Source organism: Maniola hyperantus, chromosome 18 (genome assembly GCF_902806685.2).
Source record: "Maniola hyperantus chromosome 18, iAphHyp1.2, whole genome shotgun sequence".
Lineage (NCBI taxonomy): Eukaryota > Metazoa > Arthropoda > Insecta > Lepidoptera > Nymphalidae > Maniola > Maniola hyperantus.
Window position 1 is genome coordinate 3,846,138 of NC_048553.1, and position 20,157 is coordinate 3,866,294.

General features: G+C 37.6%; 4 protein-coding genes across 5 annotated transcripts in view; 2 read left to right on the plus strand and 2 right to left on the minus strand.

The window, feature by feature from the left end:
* The window catches only part of PolE1 (DNA polymerase epsilon catalytic subunit 1), a 35,016-nt gene extending 26,481 nt beyond the window's left edge, over positions 1-8,535 (plus strand). Inside the window, exons 32-41 of one of the 2 annotated variants that reach the window (XM_034978135.2) lie at positions 250-322; positions 1,007-1,151; positions 2,232-2,416; positions 3,068-3,192; positions 3,288-3,362; positions 3,766-3,923; positions 5,116-5,278; positions 5,950-6,125; positions 7,414-7,546; positions 8,317-8,535. In XM_034978135.2, coding sequence (XP_034834026.1) covers positions 250-322; positions 1,007-1,151; positions 2,232-2,416; positions 3,068-3,192; positions 3,288-3,362; positions 3,766-3,923; positions 5,116-5,278; positions 5,950-6,125; positions 7,414-7,546; positions 8,317-8,484 — 1,401 coding nt within the window. In that variant the 3' untranslated portion in view covers positions 8,485-8,535. Of the gene's footprint in view, positions 1-249; positions 323-1,006; positions 1,152-2,231; positions 2,417-3,067; positions 3,193-3,287; positions 3,363-3,765; positions 3,924-5,115; positions 5,279-5,949; positions 6,126-6,366; positions 6,565-7,413; positions 7,547-8,316 lie in introns of those variants that run through there. The other variant, XM_069504417.1, reaches the window with a different exon arrangement.
* A 964-nt stretch (positions 8,536-9,499) lies between these two features.
* Sec13 (secretory 13) lies at positions 9,500-11,850 on the minus strand. The gene is made up of 3 exons (XM_034978141.2): positions 11,192-11,850; positions 10,552-10,801; positions 9,500-9,715 (listed from the first exon to the last, which is right to left on the minus strand). The coding sequence occupies exons 1-3, from the start codon at positions 11,759-11,761 to the stop codon at positions 9,594-9,596; spliced, it is 942 nt and encodes a 313-aa protein (XP_034834032.1). The 5' UTR covers positions 11,762-11,850; the 3' UTR covers positions 9,500-9,593.
* A 670-nt stretch (positions 11,851-12,520) lies between these two features.
* On the plus strand, positions 12,521-14,233 carry LOC117990673 (protein C3orf33 homolog). Its single transcript, XM_034978142.2, has 5 exons — positions 12,521-12,709; positions 12,779-12,838; positions 12,917-13,090; positions 13,346-13,489; positions 13,707-14,233. Exons 1-5 carry the CDS (start codon positions 12,641-12,643, stop codon positions 14,067-14,069), a joined length of 810 nt encoding a protein of 269 aa, XP_034834033.1. The 5' UTR covers positions 12,521-12,640; the 3' UTR covers positions 14,070-14,233.
* A 33-nt stretch (positions 14,234-14,266) lies between these two features.
* On the minus strand, positions 14,267-19,983 carry Rab8 (RAS oncogene family member Rab8). Its single transcript, XM_034977998.2, has 5 exons — positions 19,783-19,983; positions 19,469-19,529; positions 19,174-19,378; positions 18,621-18,761; positions 14,267-15,722 (listed from the first exon to the last, which is right to left on the minus strand). Exons 1-5 carry the CDS (start codon positions 19,904-19,906, stop codon positions 15,618-15,620), a joined length of 636 nt encoding a protein of 211 aa, XP_034833889.1. The 5' UTR covers positions 19,907-19,983; the 3' UTR covers positions 14,267-15,617.
* Positions 19,984-20,157: the final 174 nt, after the last annotated feature.

Here is a 20,157-nt window from a genome sequence, read left to right on the forward strand (position 1 = left end):
AAATTTATAACCGGGGCCGATGGTTTATAATGGTGTCCGAGGCACAGAGGAAACGAAAAGACCAAAGTCGGTCACCCATTCAGTTACCAACTTGCATCAACGTTGCTTTACAATCGCAATCGATTGATATTTGATATGCGTTGTCACAACTAGGCCACACGTCCCTCCAGGTAGGTATTTATAGCTGTTTATAAAATATCTTGAATTTTTTGCAAGTGTTTAAAAATACTTATAAAAATATGTGCTTAGGTGGAAGGGACGAGCGTCGCTACTTCTTTTGGTGCTCAGCAAACCAACATACAAGACGTCATGGCTACAACAGGTATTAATAGTATTAAAAGTTGTCTATTAAGCTATCCGACTTGAAGGACCATATTAAGTTGCGATAAAGTTGTCTAAAGAAAAATTTGTTGTCACTCTTTGGTATCAGTTACTGATGTTGAAAATAGGCAGGAAAGTTAATATTTTTACAACTCAAAAGGATCGTAGATCTAAGATCGCAATCGGGGTATGAGGCGGGCGGACGTCCTGCACAGCCGCACAGACCCCGCACTAACGGGATAGTGTAGGTGACGTGCGAGTGTGGCGACGTCCCCACCCCGATTGCCGTCTCGACCTGTCGTGTAGTATCCATACTAATATTATAAATGCGAAAGTGTGTCTGTCTGTCTGCTAGCTTTTCACGGCTCAATCGTTCAACCGATTTAGACGAAAGTTGGTACAGATAGCTGACATCCTGGGGAAGGACATAGGCTACTTTTTATCCCGAAAAATTGAAGAGTTCCCACAGGATTTTTAAAAACTTGAATCCATGCGAACGAAGTCGCGGGCATCATCTAGATAATTATTTAGAATTTGATATTTTTTAACTACATAGATACCACGTATTCCTGACAAGAGGCTCTTTACAGACAGACGGCCAAAGAAGTGTTACTAGGGTTCCTTTTTCTTTTTGAGGTACGAAACTCGAAAAGTTGTGTGCATAAAATAAAACTTTGTGGTTTAGGTGCTAATGCAACGGAGACATACGACGAAACGGCGCAGTGCAGCGCTGCGTTCAAAATCCTACGTACAATGATCGCATCTTGGTTACGTGACGTCACACTTTATAAGAACGTCTTCGCTGATTATCAAATCTCACATTTTTACAGGCAAGTATTTTTTGTTTTATAAAAAAAATAAGATTCCGACGAATTGAGAACCTCCTCCTTTTTTTGAAGTCGGTTAAAAAGAGTGAGCAAACGAGCAGGCGGCGGCGGGTTGCTTACGTATCTCGCGATCATTGTTGTCAAACGTCCGACTAGAGAGAGACAGCAATAGCCACAAAGCAAAATAAGAAGAAGAAGAAGAGAGACAGCAAATTAACTATCGTATTGCTACTACTGTCGCTACTGCAACGTTTTTCACCCCGCGGGTCACCTGAAGTTTAGTGATCACCGCCGCCCATGAACATTTGCAGCACCAGAAGAAGAACCTCCAATACCTTGCCGGTTTTGCCGGAATTCGTTGATTCGCCCCTTGGCTAACATCATGTTGACATCTAGTGGGAACACCGCAGGAGGGAGTTGGAATTTATTATTATACACAGTTCAGTTAAGTATATTGAAGGTTTTGCGATTGTTTAAAATTTAAATGATACCTTCCTTGTAATAGAGTAGTTTGTTTTTAATTTTTTTACATCAGAGATGCGCTTTAAAATGAATAGTAATCATTAAAAAAAAAAAAATATTAAGTAATTATCTTTATTTAAATCCACTCTAACTTAGTTATCAGATGTACTAAAAGTGCGTCTTTCATAAGGGTGATGCCCAGCGTAGATTTAAAATACCGTGGGAATTTTTAGATTTTCCGGGATAAAAATGAGTATATGCATTCTCCAGGTCCTTAACTATATCCATGCAAAAAATTACGCTGATTCGTTGTGGCGTGATTGAAGGACAAACCAACAAACAAACACACTCTCGCATCCCAACCTTCCGACTCATATTATAAATGCGAAAGTGTGTATGTTTTTTGCATAAAAAATAAATAAAATTATTTATTCAATTACACTTTTACAAGTACTTATGAATTGCATCTACCACTGGTTCCTGACCAGAAGTAAAGTGGAGAGTGACATAGGCAACTTTTTATCGCGGGAAATTAAAGAGTTCCCACGGGATTTTTAAAACTTGAACGCAAACGAAGTCGCGGGCATCAGCTAGTTAGATAAGGGTAGTGATTTTTTGCAGGTGGCTTAAAACACCAACGTCATTACTCTACGATCCTGCGTTGCGACGCACTTTATACAACTTGATGAAGAAACTGTTTCTCATGCTGGTAGCGGAGTTCAAGAGGCTGGGCTCGCAGATCGTTTTCGCGGACTTCAATAAGATTATACTTTTCACTAAGAAGAACTCTGTTATGGATGGCATCGGTGAGGGCAACGAACGTTGATATAAAACTAATGTATCTAAGATATTTAATCTTAAAAGTGTTTTGTACAGTATGCGGCCGAAAGTAATGTACATCGACCATTAGAAGGAGAAAGCAGATTTGTAGAGCGTTGTCTCTGTCGTTGAGACTGACAAAACGTCATGTAGGTATGAGTGACAGAGATAACGCTCTACAATGCCGAAATGTCATTCTAAAAGCCAATGTACATTTTTTTCTGCCGCGCACTGTACATCTTTGACACGTTATGATATACTTGCGATCTCTTGGGTTTGGACGTTTTTAATATGCCATAGAAAACCTATGTTTTTTAGAGTTGAAAGTATACCTACATGGATATGTTTCCTTTGGATATATATATTATATAATATATTTCGGCCCTAAACAAGGCTGGGCTTACTTGGTCCAAGAAAAATACTTTTGCCTTTTCTTCGGCGGCCCTTATGGGAGAGAGAGATATGAGTTTACGCGAGGGGCGTTCGTAAAATTTTAAGTTTTGCTGAATTGCACTTTATTGTGTCGAATAAAGAGTCGCTACTTAATTGAACATTTTTGCGGGATGAGCCTAAGGTTCCTGTAAGGTATTCTATATCTATACCAAAACTATAAACATTCTAATAATATTTTTTTTTAGGTTATGTGGAATTTGTAGTGCAAAGCATAAGAAATAAAGAGTTATTCCACGGCATAGACATCAGATACAAGCAGTGCTGGTCGTATCTACTGTGGCTAGACGAGGCCAATTATGCAGGGATTGAGGTATTACTACTTATTTTATAATGTGCTGTGAACAAAGAGGCAAATACCTACTCTTAAATATTTGGGTACATACTACATAATATTATTGTTTACAGGGTAAACTTCCCCCGGGATTGATTGAAGTAGGATCATCTCAAGTTCCCAGTGCTACTGAAGAGGGAACGGAGGAGGTAACATTTTTACATTTTAAAATTACGCCAATCCGTTGTTCCGTTGCGACGTGACTGAAGGACAAACAAACACACTTTCGCATTTATTATTTCGGTAGTAATTTCAACACCATGTATGTATTAAACATTGAACCTTATTGGTTTGCATTAAGGAATTAATTTTAAAAGCTAATAGCATTAGTGACATTAGCATATCGCTGGCTCAACCTCGAACTTTTTACCCATCCCAAAATCGGTCAACGCGCCTAATGAAGGCGCTTATTTCAAAATATAGGTGTGGAAGTGCCCTTTGACGAAACTAATCTGTGCCCAATTGGCACATCAAGATATTATTCGCTAATTTTCATAGGTATTGATAAGACCAATAGTGAAAATGACCAATAAATGAATGATAAATGACCAGGGTGAAGTGACGATGCACTGGAATATTGCGAACTTCATGCCGGGCGCGGTCCGCGAGTCGTTCTACGCGGGAGTTGCGGGATTCCTCAGCGCCGCGCAGGCCGAGCCTGATCGTCTACGCGCCTTACTAGCCGGAGAGATCTCGCAGAAACTATTCCAGTAAGTCCTACGTATATCAAGTGACGATGCACTGGAATATTGCGAACTTCATGCCGGGCGCGGTCCGCGAGTCGTTCTACGCGGGAGTTGCGGGATTCCTCAGCGCCGCGCAGGCCGAGCCTGAGCGTCTACGCGCCTTACTAGCCCGAGAGATCTCGCAGAAACTATTCCAGTAAGTCCTATGTATATCAAGTGGCGATGCACTGGAATATTGCGAACTTCATGCCGGGTGCGGTCCGCGAGTCGTTCTACGCGGGAGTTGCGGGATTCCTCAGCGACGCGCAGGCCGAGCCTGATCGTCTACGCGCCTTACTAGCCGGAGAGATCTCGCAGAAACTATTCCAGTAAGTCCTATGTATATCAAGTGACGATGCACTGGGATATTGCGAACTTCATGCCGGGCGCGGTCCGCGAGTCGTTCTACGCGGGGGTTGCGGGATTGCTCAGCGCCGCGCAGGCCGAGCCTGAGCGTCTACGCGCCTTACTAGCCGGAGAGATCTCGCAGAAACTATTCCAGTAAGTCCTATGTATATCAAGTGACGATGCACTGGGATATTGCGAACTTCATGCCGGGCGCGGTCCGCGAGTCGTTCTACGCGGGGGTTGCGGGATTGCTCAGCGCCGCGCAGGCCGAGCCTGATCGTCTACGCGCCTTACTAGCCGGAGAGATCTCGCAGAAACTATTCCAGTAAGTTCTACGTATATCAAGTAACAATACACTGAAATATCGCAAACTTCATGCTAGGCGTGGTCGCGGACGTTGCGGGATCACTCAGTGCAGCGCAGACTGGGCCCGAACCTTTGTCATCCTTACTAGCCTTTTTTTACTATAAATGAAATGAATGAATACCCACTAAAACCCAGCGGCGTCCCTGCGTGTCGCCTCACGACTGGGTTACGGGAACACCGAAGCAATCAACCGCGACCCAGCCAGCGACGTCCCGAAGAAAAATTATTAGCCACTAGCTGATGCCCGTGACTTCGTCCGCTTGGAATTAGATTTTTCAAAAATCCTGTGGGAACTCTTTGATTTTCCGGGATAAAAAGTAGGCTATGTCACTCTCCAGGTCTTTATCTATACCCATGCAAAAATCACGTCGATCCGTTGCTCCGTTGCGACGTGATTGTGAAGGACAAACCAACAAATAAACACACTTTCGCATTTATAATATGGGTACTGATATTTGTCCAGGATGACGGAGAAGATCAACCGTCGTATGCCGACCCTGAAGCTAGAAGACATCGGCCCGCAAGCCGGCCTGCGTGCGGACGCATTGGAGGGCATCACGCCTGCCTTGCTATTCGTTAACGCACTCTGCAAAGTACTGGCATTGGATGAACAATTGGAGGATGAGGTATTCTAAAAGTTACTAGATTTATTTTTACACGTACGCACTTATGAACGTAAATGTATAAAGATATATAGATGTGTAACTAACAAGCCAAACACACCCATTATGTCTCAAAAAGTCCTAACTTATTAACTTCTCCTGCATTTATAAGCAGTTATGTTCTGCCTGTACTGGTATCGATAAATCAAACAAACACACAAGTCATATACACGCACATTTTACATCCTACAACCACATACAGTACGCGGCAGAAAATAATGTACATCGACCTTTAGAAAGAGGTAGCTGTTTTGTAGAGCACTTTCTCTATTGTTGAGACCGACAAAACGTCATACAGGTATGACAGAGAGATAACGCTCTGCAAAGCCGAATTGTCATTCTAAAGGCCGATATACATTATTTTCTGCCGCGTACTGTACTCACTTCCCCTCAACCAAATTATTTTATGAGAAGTTTAGCTTCTTTTAAGTTTTTTCTTTAAAGGTAGCCGCTTGTGTGCAACACACAACTACAAGTCAAAAGCAAAACTTTTTAATTTTGTATATTTTTCCCTGTCTTCTCTAAATTAAGCGTCACTTGTAGGAAGTGGGTAGACTATATAGTGAAAAGGGTGGGTTTTGAACCGCTCTCTGCCCGTTAAATTATTGAGATGTGAATTGAATTTATTTCCGCAGGTTACGTTGCTACGTCGCAATCTACTCCGTCTGATAGGAGTGGGGGAGTTCAGTAGCGCGGCAGAGTGGCGGGAACCTTGCGCCTCTTGTGTGCTGGGGGAAGTGATCTGCAAGGTGTGCAACCACTGCCGCGACCTCGACCTGTGTCGCGACACGCATCGCCAGCACGCCGACCCGTGAGTAGGCAGCTTCTATCCTATTTCCGCAGGTTACATTGCTACGTCGCAATCTACTCCGTCTGATAGGAGTGGGGGGAGTTCAGTAGCGCGGCAGAGTGGCGGGAACCTTGCGCCTCTTGTGTGCTGGGGGAAGTGATCTGCAAGGTGTGCAACCACTGCCGCGACCTCGACCTGTGTCGCGACACGCATCGCCAGCACGCCGACCCGTGAGTAGGCAGCTTCTATCCTATTTCCGCAGGTTACGTTGCTACGTCGCAATCTACTCCGTCTGATAGGAGTGGGGGAGTTCAGTAGCGCGGCGGAGTGGCGGGAACCTTGCGCCTCTTGTGTGCTGGGGGAAGTGATCTGCAAGGTGTGCAACCACTGCCGCGACCTCGACCTGTGTCGCGACACGCATCGCCAGCACGCCGACCCGTGAGTAGGCAGCTTCTATCCTATTTCCGCAGGTTACGTTGCTACGTCGCAATCTACTCCGTCTGATAGGAGTGGGGGAGTTCAGTAGCGCGGCGGAGTGGCGGGAACCTTGCGCCTCTTGTGTGCTGGGGGAAGTGATCTGCAAGGTGTGCAACCACTGCCGCGACCTCGACCTGTGTCGCGACACGCATCGCCAGCACGCCGACCCGTGAGTAGGCAGCTTCTATCCTATTTCCGCAGGTTACATTGCTACGTCGCAATCTACTCCGTCTGATAGGAGTGGGGGAGTTCAGTAGCGCGGCGGAGTGGCGGGAACCTTGCGCCTCTTGTGTGCTGAGGGAAGTGATCTGCAAGGTGTGACCCGTGAGTAGGCAGCTTCCATCCTATAGTATGCGACAGCTTGAGGGTATGAGGCGGACGCCCCGCACGTCACCCGCACTGGGTTAGCGAGGGTGTGTGGGACGCCCCCACACCGATTGCCGTCTCGACCTTTCGCGTACTATACACTATACTAGCTTATGCTCGCGATTTCGTCCGCGTGGACTACACAAACCCCTATTTCACCCCCTTAGATTTAAAAAAAAATCTTAACGGATGCCTACATCATAATAGCTATCTGCATGCCAAATTTCAGACTGATCCATCCAGTAGTTCGAGTTGTGCGTTTATAAATCAATCAGTCACCTTTTCCTTCTATATATTTAGATTATACAGAATGGCATTGTTGTATATTCGTTTATATTTTTGTATTTTCGTTTTGTCAGGATTCTATGAAAGGAAATCAACTTTTTATGATCTTTATAAGGCTCTATATTGAGTAAACATAGTGGTGAAATAATACCCAATAAGTTTTATATTTTACAATTTGCAGCCCTGTATGCCTCTGCCCTACTTGTGGTACAGCGTACGAGAACCAAGAGTTGGAGTGGAGGCTGATAGAAACCATGAACAGGCGAGCCATGACTTACACTTTGCAGGACCTTGTGTGCACTAGGTGTCGGCAGGTATACATACTTCTTACATTTTTTTAACATAAACAAAAACAGTAACACAATGGTGGTATTCCAGCCCCTGAACTAGGAATGCCCGTATCTTAGAGGCCAGTGACGTACCAATGTAAGAATTCACCAAGAAGTTTTATTATCATCACATCAACCCATCACTGGCTCACTATTGGGAACGGGTCTCCTTTCAGAATAAGGGATTGACCATATTATTATTATAATACACTTTATTTGTAAGGATTTCCATAAAAGAACAAAAAAACAGACAGAAGGAGGATACAAAAGGCGGCCTTATCGCTAATTAGCGATCTCTACCAGGCAACTTTAAGAATAGGAAAATATGAGGAAAGTTAGGTAGTTCACCATGCTGGCTAAGTGCACTTTTAAAAACATGGAGAACTTTCATAGTCTTGCTTAAAACTCACATGATTCCAAAAAGTTTAAACTGTGTGCCCAGGATTGAATCCCCCTTTAAAAGGATTTTTGGACATTCCACTTCTATTAGGTACTAGCTGATGCCCGCGACTTCGTACGCGTGGATTAAGGTTTTTAAAAACCCCGTGGGAACTCTGATTTTCCTGGATAAAAAGTAGCCTATGTCCCTTTCCAGGTCTTAAACTATACCCATACAAAAAATCACGTCGATCTGTTGCTCCGTTGCGACATGATTGAAGGACAAACAAACACACCTTCACATTTATAATAGGGGTAGTGATATAAGTAGAAAGAAAATAGTCATCAAATAAGATGTTACTTTACTCAATTTGCAGGTGAAAAGAGAAAACCTATCAGCTGTATGCGATTGTGCAGGCGAATTCACTACTTTAGTACCACTGGATGAAGTCAGAACGCAGCTGGCGACGTTCAAGACTATCGCCGAGTATTATAAGATGCCGTTATTGTTAGAACTCATCGAATTTAATTTAAGTAATATGTGATAGTATGATTAAATTATAATTTTAATTAGTAAATAAACAATTTTAATGATATCCTCATTTATTTTATTTGTAACTTGAAGCATTGTCGTTAATACTGGAAACAAATGGTGAAATAAAATACACAGCAATGTTACCTGGTACCTGGAGCGCAGACTCATAAGAGGCACAAAGGTGCTATTGGGCAAAATAGAAACAAAATTGCGTGAAATATACAGGGCCTCAACCCAGGTTCCTGGGGCGTGCAAAAAGATACGCTACGCCAGAGTTGCTTTGCGTTGGTTAGTTGGGTAATGCTAGTCACTGAAGCCAGTCATCATCATCATTGCATCACCGGCCCACTACTGAGGACGGGTCTCAGAATGAGGGTTTAAACCAGTGTCAGTGCCAATTGCAGATTGGCAGACTTGAGAACATGATAGAGAACTCTCAGCCTGTTTTACTTCAACATTAAAGCTAAGTAATACTTGTTTAAAACCTCAGAGAATTCAACCTCTTGGCAATTGATAAGGCTAACTGGATTTTGTTCACCACTGCCTGAAAGAGAACATGATAGAGAACTCTCAGACTGTTTTACTTCAACATTAAAGCTAAGTAATACTTGTTTAAAACCTCAGAGAATTCAACCTCTTGGCAATTGATAAGGCTAACTGGATTTTGTTCACCACTGCCTGAAAGAGAACATGATAGAGAACTCTCAGCCTGTTTTACTTCAACATTAAAGCTAAGTAATACTTGTTTAAAACCTCAGAGAATTCAACCTCTTGGCAATTGATAAGGCTAACTGGATTTTGTTCACCACTGCCTGAAAGAGTAACCTTGTACTCATGTTTTAACATGAGTACAAGGCCACTGGAAAAGTTTCTTAAGCCAGGATGTTCGTCTAAGGCCAGGTCTACGTTTGCCATACTGTTGTCTGTTACTATACTCAGAACAAAACAGTTCAAAAAGAAGAATAATAAACCTACCACACAACTCATTGATTGGCAGATAGGTAGAAGTGAATAAAAATAATATATAGGTATAATCAATAATTATATTACATTAATAGTTACAATAGAACATAAACAAAATTTAGCATAATTATAATAGTGAATGGAAATTAAATGAAGTTAAAGAGTGCTTCTCTCATCATTGGTAGTCTGTCCCAACCCCTTGGCAACCTCGCTTATACATAACCATTGTCCATCTGCATTTTCTCTCCATAGACTGACCTTATTATCTCCACCAGACACTGCAAATACAAACAACATTTATTACAAGTTTTTTCATATGCTATCAGAACTTGCGATCCAGCGTAGACCTATCAGATATGTAGGAATGCTTCATTATTATTAATACAAAGTTTGTATTACCCTGGTTGGTATTACAAACCTTGCAGTCTTGAGAAAACAGTTAAATACAGTAAGGCTGGTACTGTATTTCACTGTGTGTGAAGTCTTAGTAGAAGAAAGAGGCCATCTTTGTTTACTATGAAACTGCATTGACCAGTGACGCGCCGCAGTGCGCCAAATTGAATTGTTTGTCATACAAATCTCATTTCAATACATTTTGGCTCAATATGGAGTACCTCCGGTCGTCTCCAGGCTTAAGACATCAATTTTAGAATAACTTCAGCTTGATAACTTTTAAACCCAAACTTATTATTATACTTTTTTTTAAACGTGTATAAGTAGGCCTAAAATTATGTAGGACTAGCTTATGCTCACGACTTCGTCCGCGTGGATTACACAAATTTAAACCCCTATTTCACCTCCTTAGGGGTTGTATTTTCAAAAATCCTTTCTAAGCAGATGCCTACATCATAATAGCTATCTGCATGCCAAATTTCAGCCCGATCCGTCCAGTAGTTTGAGCTGTGAGTTGATAGATCAGTCAGTCGCTCACTTTTTCCTTTTATATATTTATTTATTTATTTATTTATTTTATTGTTTTTTGCAATCAACAGCGATATATACAATATAATTTTACATAATAACAGACTGAAAATAAGGCCAAATAGGATTACAATTTTTTACAGATTACTTAATTTAGATTATTGTGGAAGTCCTAAACCAAAGTTTTCTGTACCTGCTAAGATATTCCCAGTCAACGACCAGCTGACACTCCACACAACATCATCAAATGTGTTCAATATGGTGGGCGACCACGATACATTGTCATCGCTAGACCAGATGACTACTCTTTTGTCCTGAGAACAGCTAGCTATCATGGAACGCTGTAAGCCTAGTGAAGGAGCCCAGGCTACATCTCTGATCCAGTCCATGTGCATATCTAGGCGTTTCTCTTCTATCCATTGGTCACCTTGCTCTTTCCATATCTAAAAAATCAAACTTTATTAAGGAACTATTTGTAAATTAAAATTTTAAATACTATAAATTATTTTTATTCGTCATGATTCTTAATAATATTATAAGTGTTAAAGATTGGTTGTTTGCTTCCTTCATGCCACAATGACTGATTTGGTTCTTTGAAATGAAGACCCTAAATAAATAGACTACTTTTATTGGAAAATCAAAAAGTTTCTGCTGGATATTTTATAAACCTAAATCCACACAGACAATGCTGCAGCCATCATTTAGTTTGCTATCATTAGGATAATCCAGATAGTAGAGTGTATGAATTTGTCACTACTACTTCAGTCAGAAAGAATAGTTAACTTCAAACTTAAATAACTTTGGCTTGAAATTAGAAATGTAAAGTTTCATACCTTAATTAAATTATCACATCCACCAGATACTAATCTCTTAGGTGCTTCTTTATTAGTTAAGGGATCTAAGCTTAGATCTGCAGATATTGCTGGGCACCAACTGATAGAATTTACTCCAATAGCATGAGCACCAAGTATTTTCTTCACATCCCAGGTACCACTGTCTTGGTTATAGCTTATTATGGAAATTGAACCATCGGAGCTGCAACAGGCGAGTATCAAACCATATTCAGCCGGCGCCCACGCAACTGCATTAACGGAACTCTCGTGCCCAGAGTATTCGTAAAGTTTACTCCACTCCCCTGATTCTTTCCATATGATAACTTTCCTATCATAAGAGCAAGACGCTAACAGATTGCCGAATTTAGGATGCGCCCAAGCTACTTGCCATACAGGCCCAAAGTGCCCTTTCAAGTCGGCTGCAAGAGTTTGTGTACCACTCTTGATGTCGTAAATTTTCACCGAATTATCAGACGAACACGTCGCTAACCTCAATCCGTAGTAATCTAATTCTGCATCATGTATCATATCCTCGTGTCCTGTATCGATAGTATTTAACACACTAATCATTTTGAATAATTTCTTTGAAAAATTAACAAAATACAAAACACTATATTTTTCAAATACTATACTTACTATATATGTCAAAAATCAAAAAGTTGACGTGGAAGGCAAATGTTACCACGGTGAAATAAGGGTTAATGGGTTAAATACATGGCTCTATGGTTTAATACCACCAATAATATGGCACCTCCACAAACAACATTGAGCATCGGCAAATATCACAGAGTACTTTTAACACAGAGTGTTTGGATTGCAGCCAAGGATCTTCAAACGAAAAGCGCTCCCAAGCGTTGTTGGCAAGCATACGCAAACACCCGTCCACACGCTTGCCCGCTTTTTTGCTTGCACGCTTGTTGTTTGTTGCAAGCATGTGATACCGCCATTAAGGTACGTTTGGTTCAACCTTCAGCACGAATGCTTAATGCCCCGTAAACAGTCAAACATGTTTGTCAAATATATTTGAACGTTTGCGATCGTGTTTGATACGTTTGTCAAACAATACGTGTTGTTGTTGTTTCTTGCTTAGTGGCTTTTGGTAGTGCCACCACGGCACAATTTACTTCGCCAATATCGCGTAGATTGAAGAAAACACGAAGGAGGTTGCTCGGTTTCACAATTCTACTATTGAATTTATCAAACAAACTAACTTGCTTGTTTGGCTGTTTACGACACACTTAAAATAGATCCGTGATCATCCATCGATAAAGATGTCTATCACTCAGTGCCACTTTGCCATATGCATCTAGACTGTGGTTAAGATACTTGTGCTGTCAAACGGATGTCAACGTCATAAAAGTTAGAATTTCGAAGATTTCGAGACTCAAAAATATTGATGAGATAATTTTGTAAAAATATGAAAACTTGGTTGTGTATTAGATAACAAAAATGGGTGACAAAGAAGGAGTATTTTACAATTTAGAAAGTCTACTTCAACAGGACTTCCGTGGAGTTAACGTATGCTAAAGGTTAAAGTTGTTTGTTCAAACAGCACTACCTTTGGAATAACTTTTTGTTTATTTTCAGATAGCAGTATATGCCCTCGCAACTGCAGGCTTAGCTATTTCTATCCATAAGATTCGCCCGGTAAATATCATGTTTAAATGTTAATGTTTTTATATAACTTGATATAGTTTATAATATTCTTAATTATGACTTCTTTAGGTAAGCAAGTTTTCGAAGGCTACTAAGGTTCCAGATCACTTTATACAAAAACAAACGCCACTACAAGGGGTATACGTAGGTGTTCAGCACTCTCCAGTCCGTCTTCTCATTAATCACAAAGCACCTATTTATCTTCCATTCTGGCATTCTAGTAAACCACCACTGCCTGTTAAGGTAAATTTGCATATTTTTAAAAATTTCTGGCTTTTCTTCCTATGGCTATTATGAAATAATATAAATTACTATCTATAATATCTTTTACTGCTAAAAACTAGAACTTCTTTAACAAAAATAGTTTATTGAACATTTTTATTTTTATAAAAATATTTTATGTATATTTTTGTTTCATTGGTAATCCTGGTTTATATGAAATATACTATATATAATATGTTGCTATGGCCCTATAAATAATTTCTATTGCTATTTCAGCTTTGGGGAGTGGATATAGTGAGTGGCAATGCTGTTAACTGGCTGGACTGTGTTGCCAAAGGAAAGCAAGTCACACTGAGACCTATTGGCAGGGATAAAGATGATCTGGTCTCCACTGTACTTTTGCATTTACCACAAACTAAGGTAAAATTATTAATCAGTCTTGGTACAAAAGATTTGTTCTATTCGAATTTTCTTAAATTTTTAGTTTGAGAGTTCCAAATAAGCCAGCACCACACTAAACAGGGTATTTTTTCATCAAGCAATTTTTTTAAACCAATGTTTTACCAGGTTGGTTTTATGATGAATAAGCTCTTATAGGAATTTTTAAATAACTGTTTTAAATAATAATTTCTTGCAGACCAAAACAGTGGAGAATTTAAATCTTGGACAGAAACTAGTTGAGCTTGGTTTTGCTAAAGCCTCAGTGCCCCAAGGTATTAAGAAGAAAACAATAGAGTCACAACTTGCACCAAAGATTCTTTCAGCAGAAAAACATGCACGCTCGTACAGAAATGGAATCTGGTCTGACAACCTACCTCCAATTCCTAGGTATGTTACTTATTGGCGGAAAGGAAGTCTACTAGCAACAGAGTTGATAATTTTATCCACAAAAAAATTGTTACAACTATTAGCTTTTCTATCTAAAAGTGCCTTAGTTGGAGGGAAAAAGCTGATTCTTCTACCTTTTAATAAAACTCCAAAGGGAATACAAGCAACTTGATTTAACAATAATAAAGGAAAAATATTTATTATATATTTATAGTTTGAGATGTACCAAATGTAATGAACTGTAAATTTTTTTGGTCATTCTCTAGATATTATATCTTGTTGGCAAAAATTTCCTTTTTTATAAAGTTCATTTGAAAATAAATTATCTTAACTGTTTTTTGTGTTTTATTTTAAAATCAAAGAAAAACATTAAAAAAGCACTGTTTATTCAAATTAAATATGTAGTAGGTATATATTACATTAAAATATATAATAATATAATCTTAATTAAAATAGCAAAAGAAAAATACAGCTAATAATAATAATCTATTGAATTAATAATATCCTTTAAACCATTTTTTGTATTGCAACAATAATACCAAAAAAAATTGCCTAATTAAATAACAAGAATTGTCACAGAATGTTTTTGAATTTACAAATTACTCCCAACATTATATTTAAAGACAAAAAATACTGATCTAGATGTTTGACAAAACAAACGCAACATTCCAATTTCCAAATTATTATCGGACCTAAAAAATAGTCATTTTGAAGTGAATTCGTGACATTTTGGATTTGCATAAAGCAAACAAATTATCTGTATTTAAGTAATTGAACAACCTTGAACAAAGGATCGTATATAAAAATACAAAAGCAATTCTGATCCCCGTGTGGAGTTGCACCAGTTAAAATTGTAAGTCGAAAAATATAGTGGTGGGTTGACACTTGACAGCCCACGCTCCCTTCAGCCAGTAATCACCCGTAAACATTTTCACTATGAATAATTGTTAAGTTATTTTAAACATTTTAAAATTGTTATTCAAACAGCTGAAACTTTCTTATAAATGAAGTCAAGAAGCATGCAAATATATTTTTGTGTATTAATTATGCCTTGTTCGTTGAATTGAGCTAACATAGGATGGTCTCTCTCGCACAATTGTATAGAAGTGAAAAGGATGCACTATGATTGTGACCATTGCCTAAAAATTTAATTGTGCCTCTCTGCTTCTCTATATTGCGCACAATAACCACCATAAAAATTGCTTAACTTGTGCATGTGCCTTTGCTGGTGCGGTATCAAGATAAAATTATTAATGAGATATTTTAAACTTTATAAGTAATAATAAAGAAATCATTAGTAGTTAGGAAACAATTAACAACAATATAACAAGAATGTATGAGAAACACTACAAGTTAGAAATAAACAGAACATGGTCCAATGACCAAGCCAAGTTGACATAAAATCAAAATGTAAGAATAAAAGTAAGGAGCATAAAAATATATGGACAGAGAGGGACAGTTAAGACTGCGATTTTGGTCGCAACGTAAACGTGCCCTAAGTCTGTTATCTGCGACAAATGACGTGCGGTTTCTTAGCTTCATATTAGCTCATCTCTATGAACAGGGTATAAAAATATGAATAGAGGGAATACAAATTCATTTTTATCAAACAACTTTTTGAGGTAGTTACCCAATGTATCAATAACTGTGATTGTGATTGTTTACCAGTGACAACATGGCTTTAGTAGGTGAGTATATGGCGCGGGAATGGGCGCGGGCGTCAGAGCAGGGAGCAACGCGAGAGCCACGACGTGGGCTTGCGTTGCCGGTCGTTGTCCTTCAGAGTGTGCACGCCACTTCTGTTGCCAGGCGGGTTACTCGCCTCCTGGAAACGTAGGTAGGTAATGTGAGTTAGGGAAAATGCGTAACATTAAGAGCAGCCACATATTATCAGAAATTGCCTGTCAGAAAACTTCTCGCACTTCTCTGCGAACATGAGAAGCGATCGTATTTTAAGTCAATAAAGCTGAGATTAGATCAACAAAGGATGCAACACCTATGTTTCACTCTATTCTGTATTGTATGTGTTACGTCAACTTTATTTTATGGCACGCAACGGCGACACGACGTCGGTGCACCCTGCTTTGAATAGAAATTTATGGAGAGTGATGCAGCTTCATACATTTTTGTACAAAGCAGTGCGCAAGTGTCGCCTACTTCATCGAATCAAACAAAGTAAAGGTTTAATTTAATTCCCTTAGTCAGTTGGCACCAAACCATTATCAGTGATACTTAGGTTAATCATTGAAATATCTAGGAATTTAACATTTAGCCTATAAAAATTACCGGTAACACTAAAGTTATTGGGTTATGTACTTTGTTGTGAATGTACTGCATTCTGCCACAGATGTAAGATACCTATGAGTTCAGATCTGCTCATTGATTTATTTAGCTGTAATTTTATCTAATAGATAGATCTATTTGATTTACAAAATAGTCTAGGTGTCCAAGCGAAGTGTAAATGTTTTATGTACATATAAGGCTGGGCTCTAAATGAATCAATCGATTGAATTGATCTACCAATAAAGATACCAGGCAAGGTACGCGCTAAACAACATAACATCAAACACTGATAATATGATATAACTCTGATAAGACTCGTGAAATACCTACATTTTACCATATCTAATGACAATAACATTTTAGCACCTCTCTTATTTAATACTTGGTATACTTAATAATAGTCTTTCATCAAACAAATAACCTTGTACAGTTTATATTATATTAATCTTTAATTTCGTAAAATTTTGGATAAGTAAATTATTGCAAATGCTAGATGTTTCAGTAATAATGAAAGTGTTTGTAGATATGAATTGCTTATTTTTCAATCCATTTAAAAGTTAAAAGATTCTTAATTTTCATCAAAGTTGGTTCAACAAGATGAAAATAGATTCATGGACACATCTCATTGAGCAACATGGACTATTTGAGTAAAAACTAATAAGTTTTTACAATTAAGTATAATATAGTTATATAGTTTTTACAATTAAGTATAGTATAAGTTTTTATAAATAATTAATTAAGTTACAATTTTATTTGTATCATAACAGGTCTATTTTATATTCTTCCTGTTCAAGCAACTACCTATAAGTTAAAAAATAATCCATACTTAATATTATAATAATTATTATTACAAAAGTCTGTTAATTTTTCACCGCTCATCTGTTTAATTGATTTTGGTGTTTAGTACAGAGACAGCTTGCATCTTGTGGAAGGACATAGAATATTTTGTATCCCAGAAAATAAAAGAAGTCCCACTGGATTTTTAAAACCTAAATCCACTCCACAAAAGTTGTGGGCATCATCTAATTTAAAAATACTTATTTAGTTCTAATCAAATGAAGAGTTGTAATGTAACTAATACCATTATTTCATTACTTTTTAAATAAAAACAGTTTCTATAATAAAACTAATTCAACTGGCACTTAAAACCTGGAACTTGCTAGAAAGAAAATGTTTATACTGATTCGACAGAGCGATTGTTATAAATAAATCATAAGAATAAACAAAAATGTTTGTCTTTTCTCTGGTACATTATTAAACACCTGTGCATGCAATGATTAATCAAAAAACTGAGCATTTTCACACTAGCCAATACTTTATTTATTATTTTATTTTTATGAGTATTAGTAAGTGTGAACACATTTTGAAGTTATAAGTTCAGCATTAAATAATACTTAACACTGCTACATGCACTTAATTATTGCTAGAATTAATTAATTATTAATGATTTATTTTGACCTTTAAATAAATGTAGGTGTATAACTTTATAGGTACAGTATATTTAAAAAATGTTTCTCAATAAAAGAATTAAAAAAATCTCTTTACAGGAATTTATGTGCATGATTAATTCCAATCAGAATATGAATAAGCAATGTTAGGTTTTTTATTAGATAAAGGCATTGAGTCATCAACACATCCTTGCTTTTAATGCAAAACACTGTTGATTAATTTTTATCATGCTTACAGGATGATTTCAAATGTACAAATTCTTTTATGCTTTTGGGTGAACAAAGGTAAGTCCGCACTGTGTTTCACTGTGTGATTTATTTCGGCAGCATTTTGTGACTTGGGAACTGTATGAAGCCGTTCGGGCGTATTTTGAGTGTGTCCGACTCCATACAATTTCTATAATGTGTCACAGAATTCTGCAGATAAAATCGCTCAGTAAAAATCCTCAGTGCGGTAAGAATCTTTGTTGCAAGCTTATTCAAATGACTTGATGAAGTTATTTAACTCAAAAACAACTAATTTGTTCTATCACAACAACAGCAACTTTTAGCAAAACAACAACAAAACACAGTATTTTACCTTCTGTTATCAAGTTTGGCATGAAACAAAAGAAATACAACAATTTAAAATAGAAGGAACATATACTATCATTAAATCTAACATTTTATTTTCTTTTCAATTAAATATTATTACATATATACCTTTTTCTCATAATTCTGTCTTGTAGCCTTTTTTTAAAATAATAGTCTTGCCTTAATCTTATATTAAAAAAGATTGTTTTTATGTAATGTGACTCACACACCACCTATATATATATATTGTTTTATATTGATGGTACTACATCAGAAAACTTTTCCATAAATCCCAACAACAACTACACGAAGTTTCAATTAAATCAGGTAAATGTTGTGCAAACACAGGTAGTAAACAGATACACAAATATTAATTTGTATATAAGAAAAAAGGTAATTTTTTATTTGTACAATCATACCTGTTTTTTCTCCATCTTTGCTTTAATATCTCTTGCTAGCGTGTAGAATGCATACTCAACATTTAATGAGTCTTTTGCTGATGTTTCTACAAATTTAATCTGATATTCTATTGCTAATTGTTCGCCTCTCTCTTTTGAAACCTGTAAATGAAATATTTAAATTTTGTACAACCATTGAAGATAATACAACAATAATTTTTATTTCGTAAATAGTAATTTGTGCTAGGAATTAACAACACACACAAAATATTCAAATCTAAACCACAGCGAACATTGCGCAAATGGCATTTTTACTTTTAATAATAAATAAATCACTGATTTTACACAAAATGGCCTGTAGTTCAAATACACTAAGCTAAACCAATTGATTTACACAGTTTCATTTATCAATACAAAACATTGTTATAATGAAATGAGGAAAACCAGTTTCCTCCTATTGTTCCATAGTGCTTTTATCTTTAAGTTACATAAAACTGCCTATCCAGTTTATTTATAATGATCCGTCTATTTATAAAAACTGGACATACATTTTTAAATAGGTAATTAGCTTTACCTGTCTTTTAGCATCTAAATCACATTTATTGCCAAGTATCATTTTTTCCACATCAGCACTGGCATTCTCTTCAATGTTTCTGATCCAATTCTTGATATTTTCAAAGCTCTTTTCGTTAGTGACATCATAAACCAACATAATGCCCATGGAACCTCGATAGTAAGCCGTCGTTATCGTGCGGAACCTTTCCTGACCCGCCGTATCCCTTAAACAAATACACAATGAGCCAATTATTATATTATAGCCAATAAACTATTGTTTTACACTTTGGCACAAAAGATGAATGAAAACATACCATATTTGTAACTTTACTTTTTTGCCATCGAGGTCTATTGTCCGAATTTTGAAGTCAATACCTGAAACAAGTTAACTGGTAAACTAGGTTCAATTAATTAAAATTAGTGTATGATGATGGTATGATGTCATTAAATGTTCACTCGTTTAACTCACTAAGGGCTTCGTTAAACAGAGAACCGCACCCTTCCTCGGAACATATTGATACGAAAAAATCAAACAATACAACAAAAAATCTTGTTCGATGACAATTACGTATAAAAAATACAACTTTTCTGACAATAACCTTTGGATACAAAGACTGGGACCACTTACCGATTGTGGATATAAATGAAATATTGAATGCATCTTCGGAAAATCTAAATAGTATAGATGTTTTTCCCACTCCAGAATCACCTATTAAAAGTAATTTAAATAAATAATCGTAAGTTTTTGCCATTTTCTATTTCGATCAAAGAATACACACTACACAGCCATTCATTTGGCATTTTTGAGTAATCCACAGAGTAAATGTATGAGTAATCCACCGCCACCACAGATCAATAATTGTTCCCCGGAGTATGATTCAAAGAGTAGGTATGTAATTATTATTGCTTCTGGGAGTCGTCAAGAAATCTAAATATTTATGAGAAGAAAAGGCAAAAAAGGTGATTGACTGACTGACTGATCTATCAACGCACAGCTCAAACT

Excerpts from the sequence above, each read along its gene's own strand:
- Sec13 (XM_034978141.2), bottom strand. The coding sequence starts at position 11,761 with ATGATTAGTGTGTTAAATACTATCGATACAGGACACGAGGATATGATA. Across the intron at positions 10,802-11,191 it reads GATGTGATAATTTAATTAAG|ATATGGAAAGAGCAAGGTGA; the intron begins GTATGAAACTTT and ends TTGATTTTTTAG. Across the intron at positions 9,716-10,551 it reads GACTGGGAATATCTTAGCAG|TGTCTGGTGGAGATAATAAG; the intron begins GTACAGAAAACT and ends TTGTATTTGCAG.
- LOC117990673 (XM_034978142.2), top strand. The coding sequence starts at position 12,641 with ATGGGTGACAAAGAAGGAGTATTTTACAATTTAGAAAGTCTACTTCAA. Across the intron at positions 12,710-12,778 it reads AGGACTTCCGTGGAGTTAAC|ATAGCAGTATATGCCCTCGC; the intron begins GTATGCTAAAGG and ends GTTTATTTTCAG. Across the intron at positions 13,091-13,345 it reads AACCACCACTGCCTGTTAAG|CTTTGGGGAGTGGATATAGT; the intron begins GTAAATTTGCAT and ends TTGCTATTTCAG.
- Rab8 (XM_034977998.2), bottom strand. The coding sequence starts at position 19,906 with ATGGCAAAAACTTACGATTATTTATTTAAATTACTTTTAATAGGTGAT. Across the intron at positions 18,762-19,173 it reads ATTTAGATGCTAAAAGACAG|GTTTCAAAAGAGAGAGGCGA; the intron begins GTAAAGCTAATT and ends TTTCATTTACAG. Across the intron at positions 15,723-18,620 it reads CAAAGATGGAGAAAAAACAG|GAGGCGAGTAACCCGCCTGG; the intron begins GTATGATTGTAC and ends CTACGTTTCCAG.